At 41.3% G+C, this 25,172-nt stretch overlaps 1 protein-coding gene across 3 annotated transcripts in view; it reads left to right on the top strand.

Annotated features, from left to right (window-relative positions):
• The first annotated feature begins 2,190 nt into the window (after window positions 1-2,190).
• Window positions 2,191-25,172, top strand: part of cspg4 (chondroitin sulfate proteoglycan 4) — a 66,487-nt gene continuing 43,505 nt past the window's right edge. Inside the window, exons 1-3 of one of the 3 annotated variants that reach the window (XM_058645303.1) lie at window positions 2,191-2,326; window positions 2,972-3,076; window positions 4,064-4,204. In XM_058645303.1, the coding sequence (XP_058501286.1) occupies window positions 4,108-4,204 (97 nt within the window). In that variant the 5' untranslated portion in view covers window positions 2,191-2,326; window positions 2,972-3,076; window positions 4,064-4,107. Of the gene's footprint in view, window positions 2,327-2,971; window positions 3,077-4,063; window positions 4,205-16,823; window positions 16,963-25,172 lie in introns of those variants that run through there. The other 2 variants (XM_058645304.1, XM_058645306.1) reach the window with 2 other exon arrangements.

Below are 25,172 nucleotides of genomic sequence, written 5' to 3' on the forward strand. Positions count from 1 at the left end.
AGCTGTGGAAGAAAAGTGCAATCTGTTTTAGTGATTACTGACTGACTCATGACAAACTGCCCGCACTGAAGTGCTGAAGGTGTCTCGCCTCCATTTCGCAGAAGCCTTTTCTCCAGAATGTCTCGTGGCGTCTTTAAAGAACGAAAAACACTTCAGAGTCAGCCGGAGCCTGCTTTGTGGCTGGGCTTTTTGTCTATTATGGAACACAGAGTGAGCAGTGTTACACTAAATCTATCTCCTACTGTGCGATGGCACTTAGTGTTTACATACGTAGAAGGAATGAGACTCTCCAGTTAAATGCTCGTGAAACCACTCATCACATGGCAGCTGTACGTCAAGTTGTAGCTTCACTCTGGCGCGCATAAAATACAGAAATATCACGGTATTAAGTGTGTTTTTTTATGACAGTATATATGAAAGTGTCAAGTCAATGCTGACTAATCACTCCTGCCATTGTTACAGTAGGTATTATGGTTTTATAATACTTACTTATATACAGCAGGTATTATAATAATTCATAGAATAAGGTGTTTTCAGTGCAGCTTTTCTTCCAAATAAAATCTAAGGACCACGTTGGAGAAAAACTGTGCTACCATTTACATATTCATTTGTATGTCACACTAGGTCTGCTTCAGTGTGATTTTGTTAGGTTGACGTGTCCCTGCATATATTGTGATATGTGAACTTCAGCAAATGGTGCATCTAATTGTTGGCTCAGCTCAAGAGCCATGTTAATTTGATTCCGTTCCTCCTTGCATCCGTCCAGCGATTTGCGGTATTTAAAAAATATTAATTGTAACGAGCCAGCGGCATTAAAACAATCACCATTATTTTGAGAGGGGGGCACAAATAAAACAGGCCCAGCCGGCAGTTTTTAAGAGATAATGAAAAAAAGAGGTTAGGAAAGCAGCAGAGGAAGGAAGTCATGTCATCAAGCTGTTGAACCATCTCCATCGGGTTAAGTGCCTAAACTCCTGACACTCTGATTGCAAATGAGTTCTGTGAGCTCCCATGAGCTGTGGTGTGAAAAGCTGCCTCTCCACAGACTGAAAAACTAGCCCTCTAGTGGTGCCTGGTGATCTGCTGATCACAAGGTCAGCAGATGTTGAGCTTTGGGCAACAGCTCCCCCTCTAGGGCCCAGTCAGTTTTTAAATGAGTGTCACAAAGAATGTAATAGGAAGTAGGGCCAATTAGAATTGGGTCTGTTGAACTACATAGTCTAGGTGCCTGGAGGAGGATTTTGGCCTGTCTCCTCTTTCTTTCCTTCCTGAAACAGAGCAAATGGCCATTAATATAATTATGTACACATGTTATACATCTCTATACTGTGCTCAGTTACTTTAACAGTACAACAAAACATATATGGTATGATTTACTAACTTTCTGCTTTCCTTTGCTTATGCAAAGTTGCATTTTATTGCTTAGCTCACACATACAATTTAATGTTCTGATGACTAAGTAAACCCAATGGTACTTTCTTTTTGCATGCATTTTGAAATAGAGACTTTTCTGTGTTTACGTGTGTTACATGTGTCATGCGTTTCACTTTCGTATGTACATTTTATAGCATGCACAATACATTCTTAGTGTTTCCAGAGTGTCTCCACCGAAAATAGCCACTTCAACACAAGTATAATAAATACATGAAAGTGGAATGTAAGGTTGTCAAAGCTTGCGTACAATACATTTCATATACGTCAGACAGTAAATATGAAAAATGCACAATGATTAATATTTAATATTCACTAATGCCCTCATTGTTTTCATCCTTAATGAGCCAAGAAAGACCCAAATGGATTTCATATTCCCACTGCTGTAAATATCCACCCATTTCAATTCCTTGTATGGGAGCAGTTCAGAGACTAGTACTCGATAGTTTGCCAACTCTGCCTCCTCCTCACAGAGACTGATTTCCCCTTGTTTCCTCAGCATCTCTCACCTCTCTGCGCTGCTCTTTCTCTCGCTCACTTGAGCGGAGAAACATGTCTTTATCATAATTGTCAGAAAGCTGTGTGCGTTTGTTCCAGTGCTTTTCATATCTGATTGAAACTGACACTTTAACCTGAAATTCAGGTTAAAGTGTCAAAATGTTCGGATGATTGGTATGTATCCCCTCCTACAGTTTTTAACATAAATGGATTGTATACTAATGCCATACTAGACGTATCCTCATCATCTGTTGCCCTCTCCCTTGTGTCCTCAGATGTATCCTCCAGCATGGATAGATAGCGGATAATGCTATACCTACTGAGTGTTCTCACGACCAGGCTGCAGGACATTAGTATGAAGTATGAGGACGCAGTAGCGGTGGAGGAAAATATGAAGGTGATGTGTGTTTGTGGCTGTAAATACATGTGTATGAATGTTTGTCATTAACAGGCAGTGTGGAAAGATTAACTCAAGTATGGAATAATACAACAACAACAATAATAATAACAATAAATAATCCAGGGAGTGAGAATTCGGTTAATTATGGTTAAACGTTTGAGTTTGAAGTCGGGTTTATTAATTTTAACACATATTTTCCAACCATTTATAGGAGAAATATTTTTCAGCTGCTTTTTCTAACAAATTACAGAGGTATTGACACTTGGGCATGTTGCGAAACACAAAAAGCAGCTTTATTTTTAACACTGTGTTCGACACATTGGTGTTGCTGTACAATATACACACATTCGGTTACTATGGCTGTGTGTGTTCACGTTACCCTTGGTCTCTAATCATTGTGATATGTTTTTTCACTTAAATATAGTTGCAATGGTCGGCCTTGGACAGACTAAAGTCTTTTCCTGCTGTTAGCGACATACTTGAAATAACAAATGTCTGCATTTTAAAGCTTGAGGGACAGTTCCTTCAGATAATTGTTCATTTTTCCCCCCCTGTGCTTTGGTGTAGACAGTTCCCAGGTGCTGACAAGTCCACTTTATATTTGTAGACATTTGTAGAGCAGTCGGTTCGGTTTGTTTGCAGGTGAAGGCTTATGGGCAGAGTGACACTCAACCTGTCGCAGAGCACTCAACCCTCGATGAGGAGAGCCTTAGGCGTGTTGGAATGGAGCCTTCACCTTACCTTCCTGTGAGTCTCCTGCACCAGTGTTTCACTCATCGATATTTGATGAGCTGACATTGCAAGAATGTCTCAGAATAATGCTTTGTTTGGCATTGTGTGTGTGTGTGTTTACGCATAATTTAATAGAGTAGGATAGGATAGGATATTCAGTTTGAAAATGAATCCTGTGGAGTGTCTCACCACTCACAAATGTGAGCTGATGTAGCTTAAAAAAAATGCTCCATTCCCATCCGCTAATATTTTCCTGAGACCTTTTTTATTATTAATTATTTGAGACAAAAAATGTTTAATTTTGACATCATTACACACCACCAAGGTCGCTTTTTACGAAATGTTTCTTTGCAAACATCCAACACATCATTATGTTGCGAGGATGCAGTAAACGTTACTAGACGCTTACATGAAGGTTATATTTGTGCAGGTATGTCGAACAAGTGCACCATCACTTCTGAAGGTCTTCTGCAGTCACGGGGCATTTATTCTCCCTGAAAGTTTTCTTTGTCTTTCAGACCAAAACTTCACCCTTCATGTTAACTGCCATTTAAGTAAATTATAGGAGCTGAGGCTTTGCTATTACCTTCCCGCTTGATAGTCATCAATTTCTGTCATTTTCACACTGCGTAGAGGAGCCGAAGACGAGGTTTGAGGAGTCAAGGGTTTTATAGAGTTTGAAAATTAGGATCGCTTGTCATTTTTTAATGGTTGTAGAAATAGTACTTGTACTTTGACACAGACTTTTCACCTTTAACTTGATGTGTTTTATAGATTAGTTAACTGGATTTTTATTTTTATGTTTTTAATACATGTTTTTATTCAGTGGCCAACTTATATGGTGCTTTATATTTGGAATCAGTAGCCAAAGGTAGATACCTCATTCCTCAGAGGTGCTTCCACCCTCAACGTGGTGTATCTTATCTAAGGCCAGGATGTCCTCCCATACCTCTATAACAAAAAGCAGAAGAATATTGACTCTTTTTTTTTTTTATGTAACAGGTAGTGCGAGAGTGGATGGTTGTTTGTCTCTATGTTATCCTGTGATGGACTGTCGACCTGTCCAGTGTGTACCCGCCTTTCACCCCATGTCAGCTCGGATTGGCACCAGCGCCCCTCACAACCCTCATGTGGAGGATAAAGGTGAGAGATGACGTTCTCACATGTTTAATATGTACTGTATGTTGCTCCAAGAAAGATGACTGGTGTATACTTAGCTTATATTGTGTGGCCCTTTCCAGTTGCAATCACTCATCTTAAGCACAAGCACCAATGCCCTCGTTGCCGATTTAGTGAAAGTGTTGCGTTGAAGTGTGATAGTGTTTGGGATATTCACCTTTTTTTGTTCACTGTGTATGAAGATATTATTGCAATTACTTATACAACCTTTTAACTCTTGTCTACTTCTTCTTCGTGATGTGACTGAATTGCTTCTGAAGCTGTGGCCTTTCGTACAATTATGAGTTCGGTATCGCATGAGTACGTGGAACAAAGGTGGCTAATCTTTTATGTTTCATTACATTACGTGGCTTTGGTTTAAGATACACGAAACAGGGCTCTGTTGACACATGAAAATGTGAACTGTGTGTGTACTTGTATTTATATTTTTGAGAGGTCCAAAAAACATGGACATTTTGACCTTGTGGGGACATTTTTGTCAGGGCCTCACAATTTTAAGGGCTTTTTCAGGCTTAAGACCTGGTTTTAGGATTGGAATTGGGTTTAGGTAGGGTAAGGAGCTAGGGAATTATGTCTAAGACTAAAAAGTAAGTTTGTATGAATTAATATTAATGTGCACCTGCTCGTATTTAGACATCAGTTTATTTGGTAAAAACTCTCTGGATGGCTGCCTGGGTGAATATTTGTGTGTTTACACCTGCAAAGACATAACATTCACACCGACAGCTCTTTTATCTATATGTGCAAACAGGATCTGCTTTTGAGGGATGGTTTAATAGGTCAAGTCAATATGTTGGTACTTTTAAGAAAAACTAGGCAATCAATAACCCTTTACCGTCATTAGAAAGTAAAATAAGTCCTCCACAGTATATAATGGCCCTGGATAGATATTGAAACAGTAAACCTGTGAAGGTCTACTTGTAGAGGGCCTGATAAATCACATTCAAAATAAAAGGAAAACGAAACACCTATTTATTTTTGTGTGTACTTGGGAGAAAAATAATGATCCACCACTATCCCTTCCACCTCCGCTTAAATGTCTTTCAGCTCTCTCTTTAGAGCTCTTAAAGCAAGGAGAAAGGATTAGCGGAGGAATTATTGACTAGTTTTACTTTGAGGCGAAAGCATGGAGGTTGTCCATTTGTCTCTGGCTTGGATTTACCAGGTGCAAAAGTCCAGTAATTACTTTTCCTCTGACTCTGACCTTGGGGAGCTCAGGAAAGTAGGTTTCTGTAATCCTTGCTTTTGTGTGATGGAAGTAGAGTCTCCTTGTATTCACTCCAGCTTACATTAGAATTCACTGCTCATGTTGAGGGAAGTATCTCAGATCAGTCTATTCTGAAGGTCTAAGCATGGAGAGGCTTGACGGTTCCGTGTTGTTTAGCTGTCAAGGACTCCATTTAATTAACAATTGGTGTATTTCAGTAGTGCTAATAAGCATGTTATTGCTTGTTCATATTAAATTACACCTCTTTGTATTAACACACAAGAAACAACATTATGCGTCACTTTTTTATTGATTTGTCGAAAGCGTTTTAACACTGTAGACCACGATATTTTAAAACTTAGCCTCCTTCACCAGTCGCACAAATGACCTTAGTAATAGAACTCAATGCATTTAATACGATGGTCAGTGTTCTGAGTCTGTTACTGTCCACAAGGGGGAGCCTCTGGGTTCTGTGTTAGGTCCTCTCTTGTTCAATATGTATATCAATGTTCTGGGTTTAAAGGTGTCGGACCTTAATGCTGATGACACAGTTAGTTACAGTTAGTTACTGCTGTGTATCAACTGTTGTTCAGGCCATTGAATCCCTGCAGAAAGCCTTTGTTGCTGTCCAGCAGTTGTTACTTAACCTGAACAATGCAGACAATGTTGTTTTCCATCTCTAGGAAGTGTCTACAAATGATCCCCTCAGTGTCCACAGATGGTTCACATGTATAAATACTTGGGTGTCATAATTGACGACTCCCTCTCTTTAAAATCACACATGGAGACACTCGTGAAGAAGCTGAGGTTAAAATTGGGTTTTTATTTTTCGAAAAAAAAATGTGTTTTTCTTTTGTTGCAACAAGGCGGCTTCTCAATGACTTGCATCTCTGAGATTTATTACAAATTGTATAGTGACAACACACTATTGTGGGTTATACTCTCGGGTTGGACCCGAAAGATCAGTCATTGGTACACTTCAACCTCAACAAATCGCGCATAATTTTTCTAACTTTATTGCGATGCTAAATACACACAATGATGATGAGGCAATAAACGCTGATTGAGAAAATCTGCTATAATGTAATCAATGGCGTTAATGGAATCAGATCTTAATAGAGATCTAATGTCGGTCAGTCTCAGCTGCAGATTTGAATGAAAAAAACGATTACACCATCTGGAAATGGAGCACAATGGCTGCTGCCTGATATGCCAGTAACAATGAGTATTGCTACTTTACCTAAGCCAATCCGCGTCAGATAAAGAGCACTGCATGGAGGCAGCTGCCGGTGACTTGGTTGCTCTATATCTATATCTCCTCCCCTGTGCTCATTGTGGAACCTGAGTTTTTCCGAGCATGTCTTTAATTTTTTCACCTGTCATATACAGATCTGCTTCTTCTTCATCCTCTTTTTTTTTAGCGACAGAGTCGCTATTGGTGCAAGTACGACAAGTCACAATGCTGTTCTTTTCTTTTAAACGGGGACATGATTCTTCAGTACATACAGAATAGTGTTTCACCGTTATTTAACAGTAGAAGACATCTATGACAGCATCCAAACAAGGTGCAACAGACTTTAAACTGTCTGGACACGCATCCTGCACAGCTGCTCCACGTTTGCAAGAAAGATAGCTATTAAGCCGGTCAAGTGCAAGCACACTGAGCTGAAAAATGTACCTGACAAAGTCAACATGAGCTGTTTGTGAAATAAGTAATGTTGTGCATATTTTGCAGTACTAGTAGGGGTGTAAAAAAATATCCGTTAATATTTCATGGTGTGGAACTGTATCTGGACAATCCTTCCCTTCCTTCCACTCCTTACATTAGACAAAGAAAACAGTATATATTTTTTTTATGTCACTTTGTAACCTTTACAATCTGGATTTGCTTTATCTAGATGCTTCACCTTCACACAGCTACCTTACACATTTAATCAATATTACTGATGCTGTTTGTGTTTCTGTCTTCTCCAGAGGCAAACTGTAAAACTAAAACTTCTGTTTGTGAATCAAAAACTCTGGCTTATTGTGTTTCTTGTTGAACTAATGAACAGGAAGTTGTATTGTAATAGTGTGGTTTAGTGGTTATTCCAGTGTAGATGTCTAGATAACTGCTGGGTATACTGCAATAACTCATTAACGGTCAGTCTGACATAAAGAAGAAAGTTGGAAAAAGACACAAGAAAGGGAAAAGTTGCGTACAGTGCAAGGTGCAAAATGTACAAATTCACATTTGCAGTTAGAGCAGCGCAGAGCTTTGCTGCAGAATTGTCTTTTGGCCGTGTGTGAGGCCTTATTATTGCAGAAGCCAGGAATCCCTAATCCACAGGGGTCTCAGCGGGAAGGAAAAGCTTCATGAACAAACCCCGGTCGAGGAGCTTGTGGTGAAATCCAGCGATCAGTCAACCCTGAGCCCCTGAGCCTCCTGAGGGTTTGGGACGCGGGCCAGTGTTTTACAATGGGCCCCATGCATTGAGAGGAAGACAAGGGGGGAGACAGAGGACATAGATGTTGGGGGGGGGGACTCCATAACTCTCAAACATAAAAAAATTGGCCCAACATTTGCGTATTCATAGAACTGAGATACAAGGCTGCCGGGACACAGGAGAAGGTGTTGATTTCATGCAATGCCTACACGTTCATTTACACATCTCCACATAGTTTATCAGTATCACGCTGATGCAATTGTGTCTGGATTGAAATCTTCGCACAGGGGACCCCTTTTTTTTTTCTTTTTTTTTGTTAAACAACTCTGCCTTTTAGACTTCACCGTCAATACCATTTTAAGACATCAGAGTCCAACCGAGGCGCGCAGGAGGCCATCGTGTTCATTTTAAAACCGTGATTTAGAAGTCATTCATGCTGCACTGTGCATAATCTTGCTATGGTGCTTAGCAGAACCCTCTTCTATCACTCTGCGCTGTTGTATTGTTGAATTGTGAATGGGCTGCCACATGGCTGTGCACAGCTCATAAAATAAGAAAGGAGGCTTTTGAATGATGGGAAGCCTTGTGCAGATTCACTCTTAATTCACTGAAAATATGGGCTGTGGTGGGTTTTTTTTTTTTATTCATAAAAGTACAGTGAAAAGTGAGAAATCACTTGTTGTAGCCCATGTATATGCAGTATAGTTTCATACATAGCAGTTTGCTCTGCTCACACAAAACAGGACCATTTTCTTTGACTTTTTTTTTTTTTTTTTTTAAAGTTGCCTTTAACTAACGTCAACCTTTGACCACAAATAAATAACGGCTTTATCTTCACATGCATGATCCAATTTCACAAGCATCCTGCACTGCCTTGTTCCCATTGACCCACGGAGCATTTCTGACCATTTCGGCTTAACACACCGGAAATTACTGTTTACCCACCACAGTTTTGTTTATACGGTTGACGTGTTGCACAGGCAACATAGAATGTTTCTACTCAAGACTTTGAAGTAAGAATTCTCTCATGGAACCGTTTCTGGTGAATAATGTGTGTCTGACAGGCTCTTTAATAGGGAAACATCCCCCCCCCCCCCCCCCCCCCCCCCCCCCAAACAACAGTGATTGCAATGTCACACTCAAGTATGTGCAGGCAAACAGGCCTGATGGGTGGTCATCAAAGCTCATTTGATCCTCCACCAGAGGGCAGTGCTAAGTGTTCTCTTGACCTCAGAGCTCTGCTCAACCCCCAGGTGCTGCAGTGGCTTCTGCTCCCAGAATCAAAATTGTGTTTATTTGTGATCAGTGCATGCAATATAGTCTGTTTTGTAGTCCTGCAGTGTACTCTGGTATTCAGGAGGCAGTGTAAAGCATCGAGAGTGTGGAGTCAAACTTCCCTTTTCCTTGACTTTACAAAGCTTCATTTCCTTTTTCACAAAGCATAGATAGGAGGTGCTTTGGGTCAGTGTCAGAAAAGTGGATTGCACGGCGTCATTGAGTGTTGCAATTGAGCTTATTTAAATAATCGCCTCATCGCACTGTGCTACTCTTTGAGTCTGAATGTGTCTTTTGTGTTCAAACAAGCTCGGAGCAAACACAAAAGGCAGTCGAACAATTTTCTTTAGGCTCTCGGCAGGTGTCTTTTTAAATGTGAAGGATGTCGCCACACGGTACCGTCGATCAAGGTAACAGAATAGAAGGTAATTAAGTCTTTCAAGTCTGCTGAGTGCATCATGATGTTTTTCTCTACGTTTTGACAGAGGCCCAGAGCAACGACAAGCTACAGACAGGAAGTAAATGATGTTTAGAGGAGGATAATACAGGTGTGTAAAGTCTGTCTTTGTCCTTCCACAGTCTAAAGACAGGCAGCTAATAGGGTAATTGAGACAATATACAAATATATATATATTGTTTATATTGTGTCGTACACCCGAGAGAACAAAATAAGACATTTTGACAAAAGAATAAAACACAAAAACAAATTTAAATTGCATTTTTTTATCAGTAGTTTACTTTTAAGGAGTGCGAGCCGAGTTTTTCGTCTTCCTGTTTATTCACTGCTATAGCCGTGTGTCGTGACCCCTGGAAAGACGAGTGTCTCACCACCCACAGCCTGGCATTCAAGCTACGTCTTGACTTCACATTTTGAGATATACAGACCAAAACAACCAGGAAACTAATTGTGGGAACTGGATGACAAAGCCCCTCCATCTGTAGCGCGTCTGGTGTTATTATATATGAAAATAATGTGACCGTGTGCTCGATTGAAGACCTGTAGCAGGATTTTGGACAGCACTCTTCACCCCTGTCATCCAAATCCCAGATTGTTGTATGTCTCTGGAAGAATGGTTTCTGTCCCTCCAGTAGAGACTTGTAAAATAAACCTCTCTGAGACACTAATAAATTGCAGCTCTGCAAAGAAAGAAGGATTCTATATACAGTAGTATGTCTGCAAAGAAAGATGAGTTCATGAAGGATGAAATCATAACATCAGGGAAACGTGATTTAAGGCTTTGGATGGCTAATGTCCAGTTCGGCTGTGTCCACATCTGTGGAGCTTTATTTTTGTCCTGTCTGAAATGAAAGACTTCATCATTGTGTACTGTAAGTCAAGTGATCTGAGAGAGAACTGCAATTCTGCATCTCTCCTAGTCTCTGTTTAGTCTTGTGAAAATCTGGCCTGTGATGGCCGATTTCGACCAATCACAAAGCAGTTCAGAGAGAGCAGGTGCTCCTATTGGCTGTTCTAGTAAACCCGCAGCATTTAAGCGTTCCTTTGGTGGAAACATTGGTATAGCATTTGCGGCAACTGTACACTGAAACAAATCCATGTGCATTCTGATGAGGCTTTCAGAGATTATATTGGGGTAGGAGCTCAGGACAGAGAAATCTTAAATCCCAACGACAGCTTTAACAGAATAAATGGGGTGATTGATAGCGTTTCCCATTCTTTTTTCACTCTTCTGTCTTGTGTTAAATTATAGACAGATTAAAATGGTGCTTATCCAATACAACATGCACCACAGTGCAGTTCAAACTTCATGCGCTTGGCTGTCGTTCAAAATGTGTTTACTTCTAAAACTCTGATTTATACTGACAGAAACAAAGCGTGTTTGCTTCTGATAATAACCTTGATGGTTTTGAACTCCTCCACATGCAGAATGTCCACGCTTGTTGATCATGGATTCAAGTTTCCATGACTAATTAATCACATAAGTCTTAGTTCACAACACTCATGCATCCCACCACCACCGCCGTGAAGAATAAATCCACATTGCTCTTAACTTCATTTCTGGGGTTTTTCAGTATTTGCTATAGCTACTTACTGAGGTCAGTTGAGTTGAGAACATTTAAAAAAAAAAAATGTTTTTAGAAAAGAAAAACCACTTTCAATCACTGCCCAACTGTCTCTCCAAAGATAACTGACAGCTTGATATGTTCCATCTTCATGCTGCATATTTGCTGCTTGAAAGCACAGTGATGTTTCGGAGCTCAGCGGGGAGACTCGGTGTTAACAGTAACAACATTTGCCTCGCTCCCATCTTTCCTGCCATTTAGTGAATCCACAGGCGAGCAGCTGAACAAATGACACTTCTCTCTATCTAGTGAAATGGCGCTTGAAAGACTGAATTTAGTTCCGTGTGTACGCAGACATTGGCACTTGGTTAATTGGTAGAAAGATTTCTGTCACACTGCTGCTCCGTTGGCTCTGATGACGGAAGATCCAGTTTTAGTCGATCAGCTGCAGTGTTTGTCTCGCGGTAATGCTCGTGTTTGGTTTTTTTTCTGTAACAAAGCAAAGATTTGTCACAATTTAAATTCAGGAACAACAGAAATTTGTATTTGTATTGGAAATCGTTTGGTATGCGATGCGAATCAGCTGAGGCAGAGAAGAGAATGAAGTGCTTTTCGTAAAAATACAATCCTCAACACTTCTGCACAGTTATTCACACTGTGTGTCACACCTAAGGAAACCCATCTCTCTGCAGACAGTATCCCCCCCGTCATAGCACTCCTCAATTAATGGAGATTCAGTCAAAAAACCTGCCAGGAAAGAAATAAACAAACTGGATGATGATGCATTAGCTGAGAGAAGCAAAAGAAGTTGATGCCAATGGATTGTCAAAAAGGAAAAGTAATAGGCTTATGGTGAGGAGATACTACAGTAAGTGCCTTCTGATTGTGTCGTAGCACAAAATAGAAGGTTTATTTCGCTGTTGGTCGCTGACTTATTTGAAACTTGTGTCCTGTAAGTGAACGGAATTAATTAGCGACTTTCAGTCAGTGGGCAGAAAACCAGTGTAGCTTGGATGATTTATTAATTAAAAACCCTTCACTAATTTGTACGGCCTCCCTGTAACTGCTTGCCATATAAACACCGGGCTACAACATCAGACTGGAAGTTCAATCAACACCTCGACAGCAATGTTATGGCATATTTATCACACTGTAACACCTCACTTTCTGTAGGCAGGCAGATTCCCGAAGCTTAAAATGGATTTATTTGAATTAATACTCCACTAAAATGTATCTATATAAGCCTGTTAACATCGTCTGTGTATGACATATTTAGCTGTTTGGCAATAAGCCCGTGTGCCAAATTATATATGGGACTTTGGAATTATCTTATCTTAAAGCCTCTTTGGGTTCCAGAGCTTCTTAGACAGAAACACTTAAAATTCATAAACATTCCCGCCATGCGTCATGTCACGATGTTGTGAGAGCAGGAAGGTAGTGTGCACACTATACGCATGTGAAGAGATTACTGATTATTAGGAAGTAAAGGTATAGACAGTGCTTAACACTGTTTATTACACCACCACCCAAAGCCATAGCTGCCCTAAATTAACAGAATTGATTAAGATGTCAAATTAGAGTTATTTACTTGCATTCATGAACAGAAACATTGGTTTTAGTGGTTGAATGCTTCATTCATTTCCTGACCTCTCAGAGAAGAAGCCCAGTGAGACGGCTCAAATTTGGGTATAAAAAAGTGAACTCAAAGTCTCGGAACGATTTCTATAATATTTATGTTTTCTCGTTTTTATGACGGGTGTATATTTATGAAACATCTGGAAATAGTTGGTTACATCTCAAGGGTGTTTCTCAATCTAAAATTGTAAATTGAGTCAACTTGCTCACAACGGGCCCATCATAATGTGATATATAAACAATAACCCATAAGTATGACTTATTTCATCCTTTCTTCTGTTGTGGCCTTTCTCAAATGAATGATCCATCACAGATTACATTGTGAAATAACCTTCTTTGTCCTGCTCAGAATCAAGATTCCTGTGAGCTTCACCTCTCTGTGCTGTTTTCCTTCACACCTCCTCATCAAAGTGTTGATAACTGACGGGGTTAAAAGGTTTTCTACTCTTGCGTGGGACCCGTTGACGTTGTGCAGGTAGTTTCAGTTTATTCTCATTCTGGTGGAGGAGTCACAAATGACTGTGAAGCAGTCGAGATCCTTTTTCCATGCACTTCCTTTCTGAATTGCCCTCAAAGAACCACGAGAGCTATGACAAGTGAGCCGCTGCACTGTAACTGAGTGGGCTCATTTTAAAGCATGGGAAAGTGATATCTTCTGAACAGATGAAGTCATTTTATAATGAAACAATTCTATTGTAGGGTACTTTGTAAGGTTCTATCCCATTGAAGTTCTCTCTGTTTCTGAAACTACTTGATTATTACAGAGTATTGTAAGTCATTGAAATCTGCACAGACCGCTGTAATCATCTGGAATTTGGCTCAGGAGCGTATCCTGCTGTTGGAAAAACAACGCCGACATGCTCACTGCGGTTTAATCAAGTCTGGAGCTTTTTGCGAAGATAGCGGTGGTCTGGCCAGACGGGTGCAGCAGCCACACAGGAGGGTGATATTTGAGAACGTGCGGTGAAAACTGAGCTCCATCGCGTTGCCCAAGATAACTCGCTGATATTTCAGCAAAATGTCCCCAGTTACCTCTCTGTGTGAAGATTACATCAAGTGGAGAAGAGATTATATCTGATAAGAGTTGCTGAACCCACTCCAACCTCAGTGGATTGACTGAGATAGTAATAAGATGAGCTGCTAGAATCAAGTATAAGTCATATTTGCACAAGTGTGCACCTATTTTTGGGATATGTTAGCATTGTTTAGGTTTCCAATGACACCATTTACGCGATTGTGTCTTTAATTCTGGACGTAAGTGAGCGCTGTTATCAGTGTGATCAGCGCTGCGAGACTGTGCAGTGTTTTCCTCCCCGGGGGACAAATTCTACTGTCTGCTGCTTATCAAGATGAATTCTACACTTTATCTGATGCTCACGTTGGGTTCCTGCAGACTGAGTTGGTCAAGTGGGGGTCTTGACTTCCTTTCGAGACAGTCTCCCCTGCTGAGCCAAAGGCAAATAAGGGATTTCATACTAAAAAAGATTGTGTTATTTTGGGAGATTTGGTCCCTTGGTTTGTTACATCGGCCTGTTCTAAAGTGTTGAATCAATGTTTGGACTATCTCGTCCTCTGTCTTTCCACACTTGTAAGGGATTAGTTCACTGTCGGCGTGGAGGAGGAGGATTAATCATGGTGACCAATGACACTTTCAATATATGCATGGGTATGTGCGTTTTGAGATGAACATTGATTTAGTGACCCTCATAAGGACAAAGAGGCAGTTCTGTGTCGCCTCTCTTTCCTCATTAATTTAGTTTCTTGGTCTGCAGACTCGGCTCATTTTTATACATAATTGGCGATCGCTTTGGGCTGAAAAGAGCTCTTCTAAATGTGATGTACAATACCTGACCTGTGCCGAGCAGCAGATACTGTAGACACTTGGGCTGTCGAACACAGTGGACCATTGAACATAATAACCAGGTCATTTACCCGGGAGTAGAACAGTAAAGCAGCTCCTTAATGAATACTAATGTTACTTGGTGTGTGCTGGATGTATTTATCAGTTAATGCCGAACAGTTAGGAATAACATTTTATATCCGGTGATGCTTTTAGCTTGTTGAACTGCGAGATATTTTAGTGTTTGTATTGTTTCTGTTTGTGCAATGTTTTTCATAAGTGAGTTCCTGTGTTGTTGTTTTTTATCTCGTCTTTAACCAACGCGAGGATTTGTATGCACAGCAGGGGGGGGGGGGTTACATAAATTAAGTTTCACTGTTAAATGTTGCACTGAAGATATAAAGGTAGATAATGAAAGGAAGACGAGTGCATGCTGATAAAAACAAAGCACATTCACAGGTTTAAAGGGGTTTTTATGAGGAAGTAAATGCATTCAACATGTTTTGGGGGATTTTTAAGTCCTCGAGGCTACAATGATGTATTTTGGTGAGAACGGTTGACCATAAACAAACAACAAGAGGCTTCTCTTTACATTCGGCTGATAAAGACTCCACACAACACGCACAAACAAAATGAAATAACTGCATAATAATGTCATGAATTGATTTAACCTATTTTCATGAAGTGGGGTTCATACACTTGTACTTTCATCATGTGGAGTGCTCGTACTGAAGGAGCCACAGATTGCATAAGACTGCATGTGCTCTCACATACTGCAGGAGCCCACTCATATCAGTGGGTGACATCCCTCTTGGGCAAATTATGCATCCCCGGGGAGGCAAGAGCATGACATTGGTGCAAACGTTTTGGCTTAGCCTCAGAGGGAGCATTTTAATTGTAGCTCATGTCATGCCGGAATAATCACGGAGGCTGTAGTGTCAGAAAAGCGTCTCTGCAATAAATTGTGTCACGCTGGAGCTGCCATGTGCTAGTTTACAGGTTTTCCTATGGCTACAGTCATTCACACTCTTGTGTTTCTCTCTGTGGCTGTTTTCCCAACAAGTTAATACGCCTCCGGTATGGAACAGTTAGGTCATGTGCCACTGGAGGTGCTGCTGGTCCAAAGGAAAAGCCCTCCGATTGAGTCAAATGAATGAGAAAAGCCACACATGATATAATTGTTCATAAGCCAGCTAATTTGAAGATAATTAAGGAAGGAAGGAACCGTTTTTTTTTCTCGCCAAAGTACTGACGAGAGCTGACGTCAAAGTTATTTATCACATCAGAGGCAGTGTTTAGAAACTAGCAGACTGAACAATGGGTGAAAATCAATGCTGAGACTTTCATAGCGAATGTAGCAACTTAATCTCAGCATTCCACCACAAAATATTAGTCCTTGTGAAGAGTGTTGCCAACCTCATAGAGGAAAAATAAGCAAGTAAATGCACGGCGGAGAGCAGTCAGTGACGCCACTCACCATAAGTGAATGCTTTAGAAAACTTCTCCAGAGTCCCTGACTTGATCAGTGGAGGAGAGATAGTAAATGCAAATCCAACACAACCTCAGTGCTACTCCACGCTTAAGTGTGAGTTTAATTCGCTTGAGGACTGAGCTTGTTGAACAAAAAATATAAAGAATGAGACATTGATCAAGGGAAGAGCTAAAAAAAAAAAAAAAAGTTAAAGCACAGAGTGAATAAAGCAACCTGATTTTTTTCTTCTTTAATTAAAAGTAAAAGGTTTATTCTTGCAGAGGGCTGGTCTCTAAAGTCCACTCCAATTACTGAGTTAGACAAAAGGAAGGATTCTACAGATTCAGGAACAGAGAGAGAGAAGAAGAGATGTGTTGTTTCTGTGGTTGTGTGTTGGAATTTACGTATGGTACAGGGAGCATGACTTGTATAAATGTATGTATTTGTGTTTTAAAGGGATGGGTTTGTATGTGTGACATTTTGCACATGTGTGTCTACTGACAGTTGTTGTGTAAGCACTGTGGCAGCAGAGAGGGACGGGATATGATGTTGAAGATGTGTGTGAGTGTACTGCAGAGTGTAGGCCTGTGTGTGTGTGTGTGTGTGTGTGTGTGGGTTAAGTAAAAAAAGGGCGTCCCTCTTATGGTTCCTCCCCAGCCCTGCCCCTTCACATAGAGGAGTATCCTGTAGCAGGTCCCAAAACTGAAACTCATTCAGTCCCCTTTTGAATGGCGTGTCTTTAACGTGTGAGTTGAGGACTTAACTTTCAGCACGAAAATATGAGAGCCCTTCATTCAGTCCTGGTCCTGACCCTGCTGCTCTGTCTCCCCAGCGCTGGTCATGGAGGTAAGTGAAACCACATATGACTGTGTTAGTATGCTGTTCCTCCATTCTGCTCACATTTGTCACAGATGCGTGGTAGGAAATCAGATAACTGTCCTCTGAGAGGCTTCCCCCTGAATACTTAAGTCAAAACTGACGAGCTCATTCCTCGAACTAAACAAACTTTAACCTGCAACAATTACAATATTGAACACAGAGTTCAGGCATGATGGTATTTTCTTTCCCTTTTTTCCCGTTCTCCATTCTCACTATACTGTGCCCGGTCCTGAAACCTTTATTTTCCTGGATGAAACTTAATACATGGGTGGAAAAGATGTGCCAAGGGTAAGACCCTGTTCCAAGGTCTTAGACAACATCTGTCGGACTCTCATCGAATGCCTTTTTTTCCCTCCAACTTTCATTCTGTTCCCAGTTGAATGTGTGAATGCATTTACCTTGAGAATGTTTGCATTGAAAGTGTTGCCAAAGGCAGGAGCGAGTGAAGCTGAAGCCCTCTGTGGTTGAGAGGTGAGCCGAGGTTTCTCTGCCAGCAGCAATGAATGCCTCTTTCAGAGGGAAGTGCACAGTGACAGCAGGCACTGCGTCCACTCCACCCAAAGAGGAGAGATGAAAGTGAGTGAAAGAAGGCGAGGGGATTGAGGGGAGGCTATGAGTGTGCACTGCACATATACATGCAAGGGAGGGGAATGCTAGGAGGCCAAATCATACAATGGCCCTATACAGCAGCAGTAAAGTCAGCTACAGAAGGACCATGCAGTAGATCTTGTATTTTCCCTTGAGAGCCCGAGTACAGTGTCTCAGTGAGGTAAATCCAGTATGTGGATGTACTTCTGCATTCTTGAAACCGCTTAACCACCTCGGTGAAAAAAAACTGCACATATGGAGAGTTTGTGGGATGAGCCGTGGACTCCGAGCAGCTGTTGAGCCCATTGTTTTCCGTCGGCTGTCAAATCTGCAGACTCTCGGTGCAAATTTCACTCCTATTAAGTCTGGGAAAACTTCTGCATAAGAGTCTCGTTGGCAGCCAAAGGAGAGAAAAAAAAACCGAGTCTCTTCACCCGAACAAAGGAGTATTGCTTTGTTTCCGTGGCACAGAATCAAACCTCAGCTGCAGAGTTGGATGCAATTTTCCTTTTTTTTTTTCTTCACTGTGATCTCTTCACCACAAGCATGAAAAGAGTCATCTGCCCCTCTGTTTGCTCAATTATAGATAAACCCCACTCTCTGCTGCGCTTCTGCTAAAGAATAAGACATGCGCCGGGGTAAACAGTGGCTGCTGATTGAGTGTGGTCACTTTGCATTTGACGGCAATTTGCTGAACCCTCTCGCATCACTCTGCAGCGTCTTTATGCAGATACTGATACAGTAGTTGGCAAATAGTGCTCATGTGTTTTTCCCACATATAAACCAAATGTTCCTCTAATCAAAATTATGGCACAATATAATGGGAAATAACTGAATGAAGGAACAATTCCTCCTCATCTAATTATGTGCTGGCACAGTCCTTGCTGCCTCAGTGTGAACAGAATTCACCCACTGACCCTGGAGAACTAAATGCTAATGTTGACCAGATGTACCAAGTCACTGATTAGATTTTGCCGCCCCCCCCTCCCCTTTTCTCAACAAAATGCTTGCCACAAGCTGTCGGGGGACTCGTCTGACTACGCAGCAGTCATCTCCTCCCCGTGTTTACGTCTTTCAAATGCCGCAGGCCACATGCCACGTGATGTCCACATACCTGGGTGTTTTTCAAAGGACTGACAGCTTTATTTAAAAAAAAAACAAAAAGAACAAACACACAGCCCATGCTGAAAAAGTGGGTCCGCAACAACCCAGAGACTTTTCTTACAGAAACAGATCTGATTCAAAGCAAATAGTCATCACGGAACAGGGAACTTTGTTTTGGTTATAGCGTTTTCATAAGTCTTGGTGTGGTGCAACAAGCGATTTCCCGTAGTGTGAGCTCACCAGATCAATACTGTCATTTCCTGAGTTAATGTATTCTATCGTTCATTCTCAAACCTCCTGCTCAGTGCATCTATATATTACAAACTTCCATCTACCTGGGTTGACTAAATACTGATATACTGGTGTCAGTGAGTGTTATGTTTCGACTGAGTTTAGAGTGGATGCCACGCGCAGGGGTTTGTGTTCGACAGACATGAGACGGGCTTTTTTTTTAGGGCTGATGTAGGGATGAATATTTTATCGCGGCTCAATCTGAAAGTGGACATGACATGTTGCTTTTTGGAGTCTCAAAAATGCCCTGCAGCTCTGCATTTCGTCCGTGGCTATTAAGGCTCCCCTTTAACCACCACTCCGCCAGAATTTGGAAAAAATGACAGGGCAGCTCTTTCCGAACCATAAATGGCTCCCTTGTGCTTACGTGTTTTTCAGTTGGCCTGGCAATAGAAATTGTTTCCCGTCTCTCTCTCTCTCTCTCTCTGTCGATAGGCGCACAAAGTTTGGACGTTTCTCGTGTAGATCGATCCGAGTCAGCTGCCACTTGAATGTGTGTCAAAAATTGCTCAAATAACATCCGACAACAAAAATTATTACATCTGCTACAAACAAGGCTTATGCAAATGTCAGTATTTTAGCGATGTCTTGCTCCTGAATGTGATTGCACTGTCAGCTGCAAAACTCACCGGAGGGATTTGCATCCTGAAACACCATGAGCCTGCTGTCTCCCCTCGAGTGTATTTGTCACTATGGTTACAAGAAAAAAATAAATATAGATTCTGCCTGAGCTTTGTGAAGTGTCTGTATACAAGGTTGCTGTGTGTTCCTTAAGACTTGGCAGAGAGAATGGTGTGACTACAAGTGTCTGCACAGAAGATTATTAAGTCCAATATTTGCATTGGGAAATTGATGAGATTAGAGTTGCGAGTGCGCTGTGTTGGTCCCACAGACGCGCCGTGTGTGTGACCCTCGCCTCACCTCTTAGTTTAAACACCACACAATGTTAGGACAGAATCAAAACTGGGCATTGGGAGTAGATCCATGCAAGGAAATCAGTGTTTATAAATGCAGAGCTTCTTGTCTGCTCTTTCTCCAAGGAAATCCTTCCATATGTGACCCAAGGACAGCATGTACAGAAACTAGACTAGACACATTATGAAGTAAGTCTTAGACGTACGTTTTTGTATGCTGTTGTCATTTTCACTCGCATCAATGAATACTTACAACTCAGCAATAAATGATCTGTTTGTCTGTCTAATCTATCTGACTATCCCATAACTGGCCCTTGGAGATTTCTCTGCTGCAGAGAAAGCACCTTCCCTCCAAAACTAAAGAAAGTTTACAGTACATAGGGGAATTTGTAAACTTACTGCTTACTGAAAATGAAATCATGGGAGACAAACATTATTTTTGTACTTTCTATTGTGAAATAACTTCCTGGAATTGCAGTGAGTCATCGTAGTTCATTTCGTGTTTTTCTGGGGAAGTCTGGCCCAAGGCAAACATCGTTGCAAGAAGCTGTAAAAGCTGTATCAGCAACCTGCTTCACCCCCACTCCTTTCCTCTCCACAATTTCGGTCGAATTTCTTTTATCTGACATGCAGCAATGACGCGGGAAGCACATATGACCAGTAGTTAAACAACATGTCCATAATGGAAATGGTTAGAGGCTTGATCTCTACCAGCTGTAACTCTGCTGTTTCCCTGTGCAAGACACTCGACCAATGTTGCCTGATGACAGGGAGCTGCTGTCGTCACAGAGATGTCAGCTAAAGGCCAGATGTGCTAAATGAAAGTGACAAAAACTTGTGGCAAAAGCATGTGGCTTGATATGGCGTGTATGTAGGTCAAAAATGATCTGTTGACTGTGATGGATGTTTACAACCAACAGAATGGGTAGGAACGTTTTTATGCATGTATTTATTCCTCTTTCAAAAGTGATTTGTCTAATGCTGCCGCAGAACTGCACAATCTAATGGCAACTCCCTCAACAAGGACTCCTCTGATGTGTAGAGAGGCATACATCTCGTTTAACACCTTTATTATTCATTTCTACTCATTTTAAATCAATCATGCATACATCCATTTAACCTTCATATAGAGCTGGCTCACCACACTAATCTCTACTGTAATAGAATTGAAGACATTAGTGATCAACAGGCACCAACCAGTTGATTTTTGCCTTAAGGTACTAAGACTCTTTATCAGACCCAGTGTGCAGTATTCGTTAAAGATAGTCTGAACATCTGACTGCTCAGGCTTTTCCTCCAAGTGGCATCTTTTACACCTTCCAGAATTCATTTAGCAGGCAAAAATATTATCATTACTAAGAATATAACAACAAAAACAATAAGAACCCAGTTTTAATTAAGCATAATTATCCTTTATATCGGGGGAAGCATGTGAGGAAGCTATCGGTCACAGTCGTTCATCACAGGGCTGCACATGTGCCAGATGCACAACAATGCATTCTCAGTGTGTTGTAAGAGAAATACTGCCATGTCTTCGGCCTTGAGGACTCTATACCCTCCAGGCAGATGATCTTTTCCCACATACATTGCTCTCTTTGAGTTTGCTGGCTGTCAATGTCTTGCTCAGATTATATTTTCAGGCCATAATCTGTTCATGGCAGGCAGACAGCCCACACACAGACTTAATTTAGCCCCAGGTTTGTACACAGAAGATTTTCTGTCCATAAACACAGGCCCAGATTCTGTCCCCAGGTGGAAGGTGAAAGGCTATCTCACGCTGTATTCCAGTGTTGTTTTAACCCCTGTCACATCATGATGGTAATGAGTTTCGCAGTAGTTTGGTGATGGATGGTTTGCCGGACCTTAGCTACAGCAGAAGCAGTGTGAGGTGATAGTTGTATGAATGAAGGAGGAAAATGCATTCTGTTCCCTCTATCTGGAAAAGCTCTACTATTATTCCTGTACCCAAAAAAGCAAGCTCTAAAGAGAACAATGACTAATGCTCTTATTTGTTGATTTTAGTTCGGCCTTTAACACGAAGCAGCCACATCTCTTAATTAAGAGGTTGAATGATTTTAAAGTCCACCCCCTTATTATTAAATGGTGTCATTCATTCTTAACCACTCATAGACAGCAGGTCAGTGTTAATGGGACTCTATCTGAACCTGTGTCAGTTCACCAGTGCTTTTTACCTTATACACAGATGAGTGTAGAAGTTTTTATTCAAATAATCATATCATCACATTTTCGGATTTTAATCTCTATTGAAAAAGAACTGCGACCCATCTGACTACTTTATGGAAATTCAAAGGTTTGTGAATTGGTGCGACGATAACCACCTTGTTCTGAAGAGATGGTGTTTGACCCTCGGGGGAGTCGGTGACCACAGGCCTGTCGTCATCCACAACCAAACCATTGTTCAAACCCACTCGTACAAATATCTTGGTGTCTATATTGACAGTTCCTTAACCTGGAGCACACATGTCGACAGCCTCTGTTGCAGATTACATCAACGGTTTCATTTTTTTACGTCGTTTGCGAGTTCACAGTGTCAATCTTAATCTTAATCTTATAAAAAGCAGTCAACATTTATTCCACAGCACTGCACTGAAAAGGTGAATGTTTTGGTGAAGGCGACCAAAGAGCTTTACAGCTACAGGAGTGTTGCCAGTGAAGATTGTTCATGTTTCTCTGTGTTGGCGCGTACGAGTACGATAATAAAGTTAAACGACTGTATTTATTTGTTTACGACAAAAAACTGAATGTCACAGATGCTCATCAAAGGTTTCATTGAGAAAATCACTTACCCTTTTTTTTCCGTTAAACTGTTCGTCACCAGACTTTTTTGTGTGTGTGTGTATTTCCTGGAGTTCAAGGAGCAAACCTTTGACCATGAAGTGTATTTAATGAACAGTTCTCAAGACCCTGACCTACATTTTAGCATAGACCATGGTAAAACTAACTTCTACCTTTATTACACTTAATCATTGTTGGCTGAGTCATGGACACAACAAAAATTGTTCTTTTGCCAACAAAATCCTACTCACATATTTTGAGTCATGACATTGGATAACCATACACTAATGCCATGCTCATTGGGGTATCTGCTGCATGACGAGAGAGTCAAGGGGCCATGTTTTTACGTTAATGATTTAAATGATATTAGAATAATAATACGGGTTTACAAAATAGTTCAAAACAGTAACACCAATAAAAAAGTATGTTCTTCCTCCACAGCAACTGCATGAAGGGCAGTTAGTGTGTTTATGTTTGATAAGAGCTGCTGGGGAGTTTAGTGCCCAAAATGAAAATTCTCATCACTGAACAGCCAAGTTTTCAATAAGCAGCAATTATGCATGAGTAGATGTCTCGATATGAGTGGCCTCTACTGGTTTTAACCTTCTTAATTTTTCAGATATGTTTTATCTCTCTTCTGGGGGGGCAGGCAGAGTGAATAAGGAGGAATTAGTTCTCTCCTGGCTGCCATTGGTTTTCCTATCCATTGGAAATAATTAAAATGGAGAGTGAATGGCAAAAGTATTCTTGCTCCTAATGTGGAATCAGGTCACTTGCCCAATCCACACTCATTTATCATAAATGTTGTCAATTGGTAATGCCATCATTATCGTACATCCTCATATTAAGAATTGGAATTTGTTATTTTTCCACACAAACCAGTTAGTGATAGTTAACACACAAGCCAAGGGCAGGAGCAGCACTTCTCTGCGCCCGGGGGGCATTAGAGATTGGTGGCCTTGCTCGGGGGCATTAAACCGGTGCCCAGTCCTTTTCCTCTTGGACATGTGGCTGCCCCAAATTATGATGATAGAAAACAATGCCTGCTTTGTCGTCTGCCTCACAAGGCACGATCAGTAGCTTCAGACTGTTGTGTATCATGGGATACGTCTCCACTGTTGGGCTGATTCGTCTGAGATGTGTTATGAGAAGAGAGGTTTCCACTCCAACATCTGGATGTGGCTCGGTCAGCTAATACCGAGCCAGAGCAGGAGGCATTAATCAAATTGTCCCTCTGTTTCTCTCGCCTAATATAGACAAAACAACGACAACGAAAAGTATGTGTGCGCCACAATTAGCCAACGTTTGAAGAATGTTCGATGTGAAGGAGCTGCTGGAACGGGAATAGAGAGACGAGCTTGTTATCTGATGTGTTTTATGTTCCCACAGCGAGCCTTTTAGAAAGTTAAGCCACGCACAGTTTCTTCAATATTCATGTGTACCATGTTACATATTACATGTGTTCAGTTTCATTCCACACCCAGCTATTCCTTTAAGACTGGGGTCTACTATTTTTACAAGTCCTGCAGCCAGGGACGGAACAGCTCACACATGAGAATGACTCACTATTTTAAATATAGAGAAGCTCACTGTAAGTCTGGGGACTCCCTCCAGTCCTGGGGACATATGACTCATAAGCACAAGGCAGCCATGGTTAATCATGAGACATCTGTCTATGAATTAATAGTTTTTGTGATTCTAATTAGGTCTTGTCTCTAAACATCACTAGCCTTTGCTCCAAGACAAGGGAACCAATTGAGCTTTAGCAGAAGGCGGTATTATGTGGCTCTACTCTGTGCATTTGTTTTGTTGTTGTTCCCTGACATTTTTCCTCCCAAGTTGACTTTCTTTTCCAGTGGGATGGTTTTGAGTCATATAAAATAAGTATAGATATCCTTCCTTTCTCTTCCATATAGTCTTCCATATCGTCTCGACACGGCGGTGGGATGCTGCCGTTACAAACCCTACTTTTCACAACATGCTGACATGAAGGCATATCAACGCGAGCTCCCATCTGGTTAAAAATCTTCATCAGCACCACTGAGGCACTGCCAAGGCACCATGAAGTGTTCAGAGTAATTTGATGCCAGGCGGCCTCATTACAGGCTGGGTTCAGACAGAAATGTGGGGCTAGGGATAGCACCAGGCCTGGGATCTACCAGATGACAGTCTGAAATAGCATGCACCAGATAAATATAGTTAGACAAAATCGCTACATGGGTCTGACGAAAGATGGAAAGGGGGAGGAAAGGGGAATCAGGGTGTGTGTGTGTGTGTGCGAGGGTGTGTATTCTGTTCGTGCTGCGGTTCACACAGACCCCAGTGTTAAGAGGCTCGAGCAAACGTCATCGCCCTGCTGGTGATGAAGGCTTAAAATAACCAGAGGACAAGATGTGTCCCATTTGGTTTGAGTGACTGTATGGCAGCGTATGGAGCAGAGAATAGTTGCACAGTTCAGCTGACGCACACGTCACTGGTTCGCCA

The sequence above is a fragment of the Solea solea genome, chromosome 12, assembly GCF_958295425.1.
Source record: "Solea solea chromosome 12, fSolSol10.1, whole genome shotgun sequence".
NCBI classification, from domain to species: Eukaryota; Metazoa; Chordata; class Actinopteri; order Pleuronectiformes; family Soleidae; genus Solea; species Solea solea.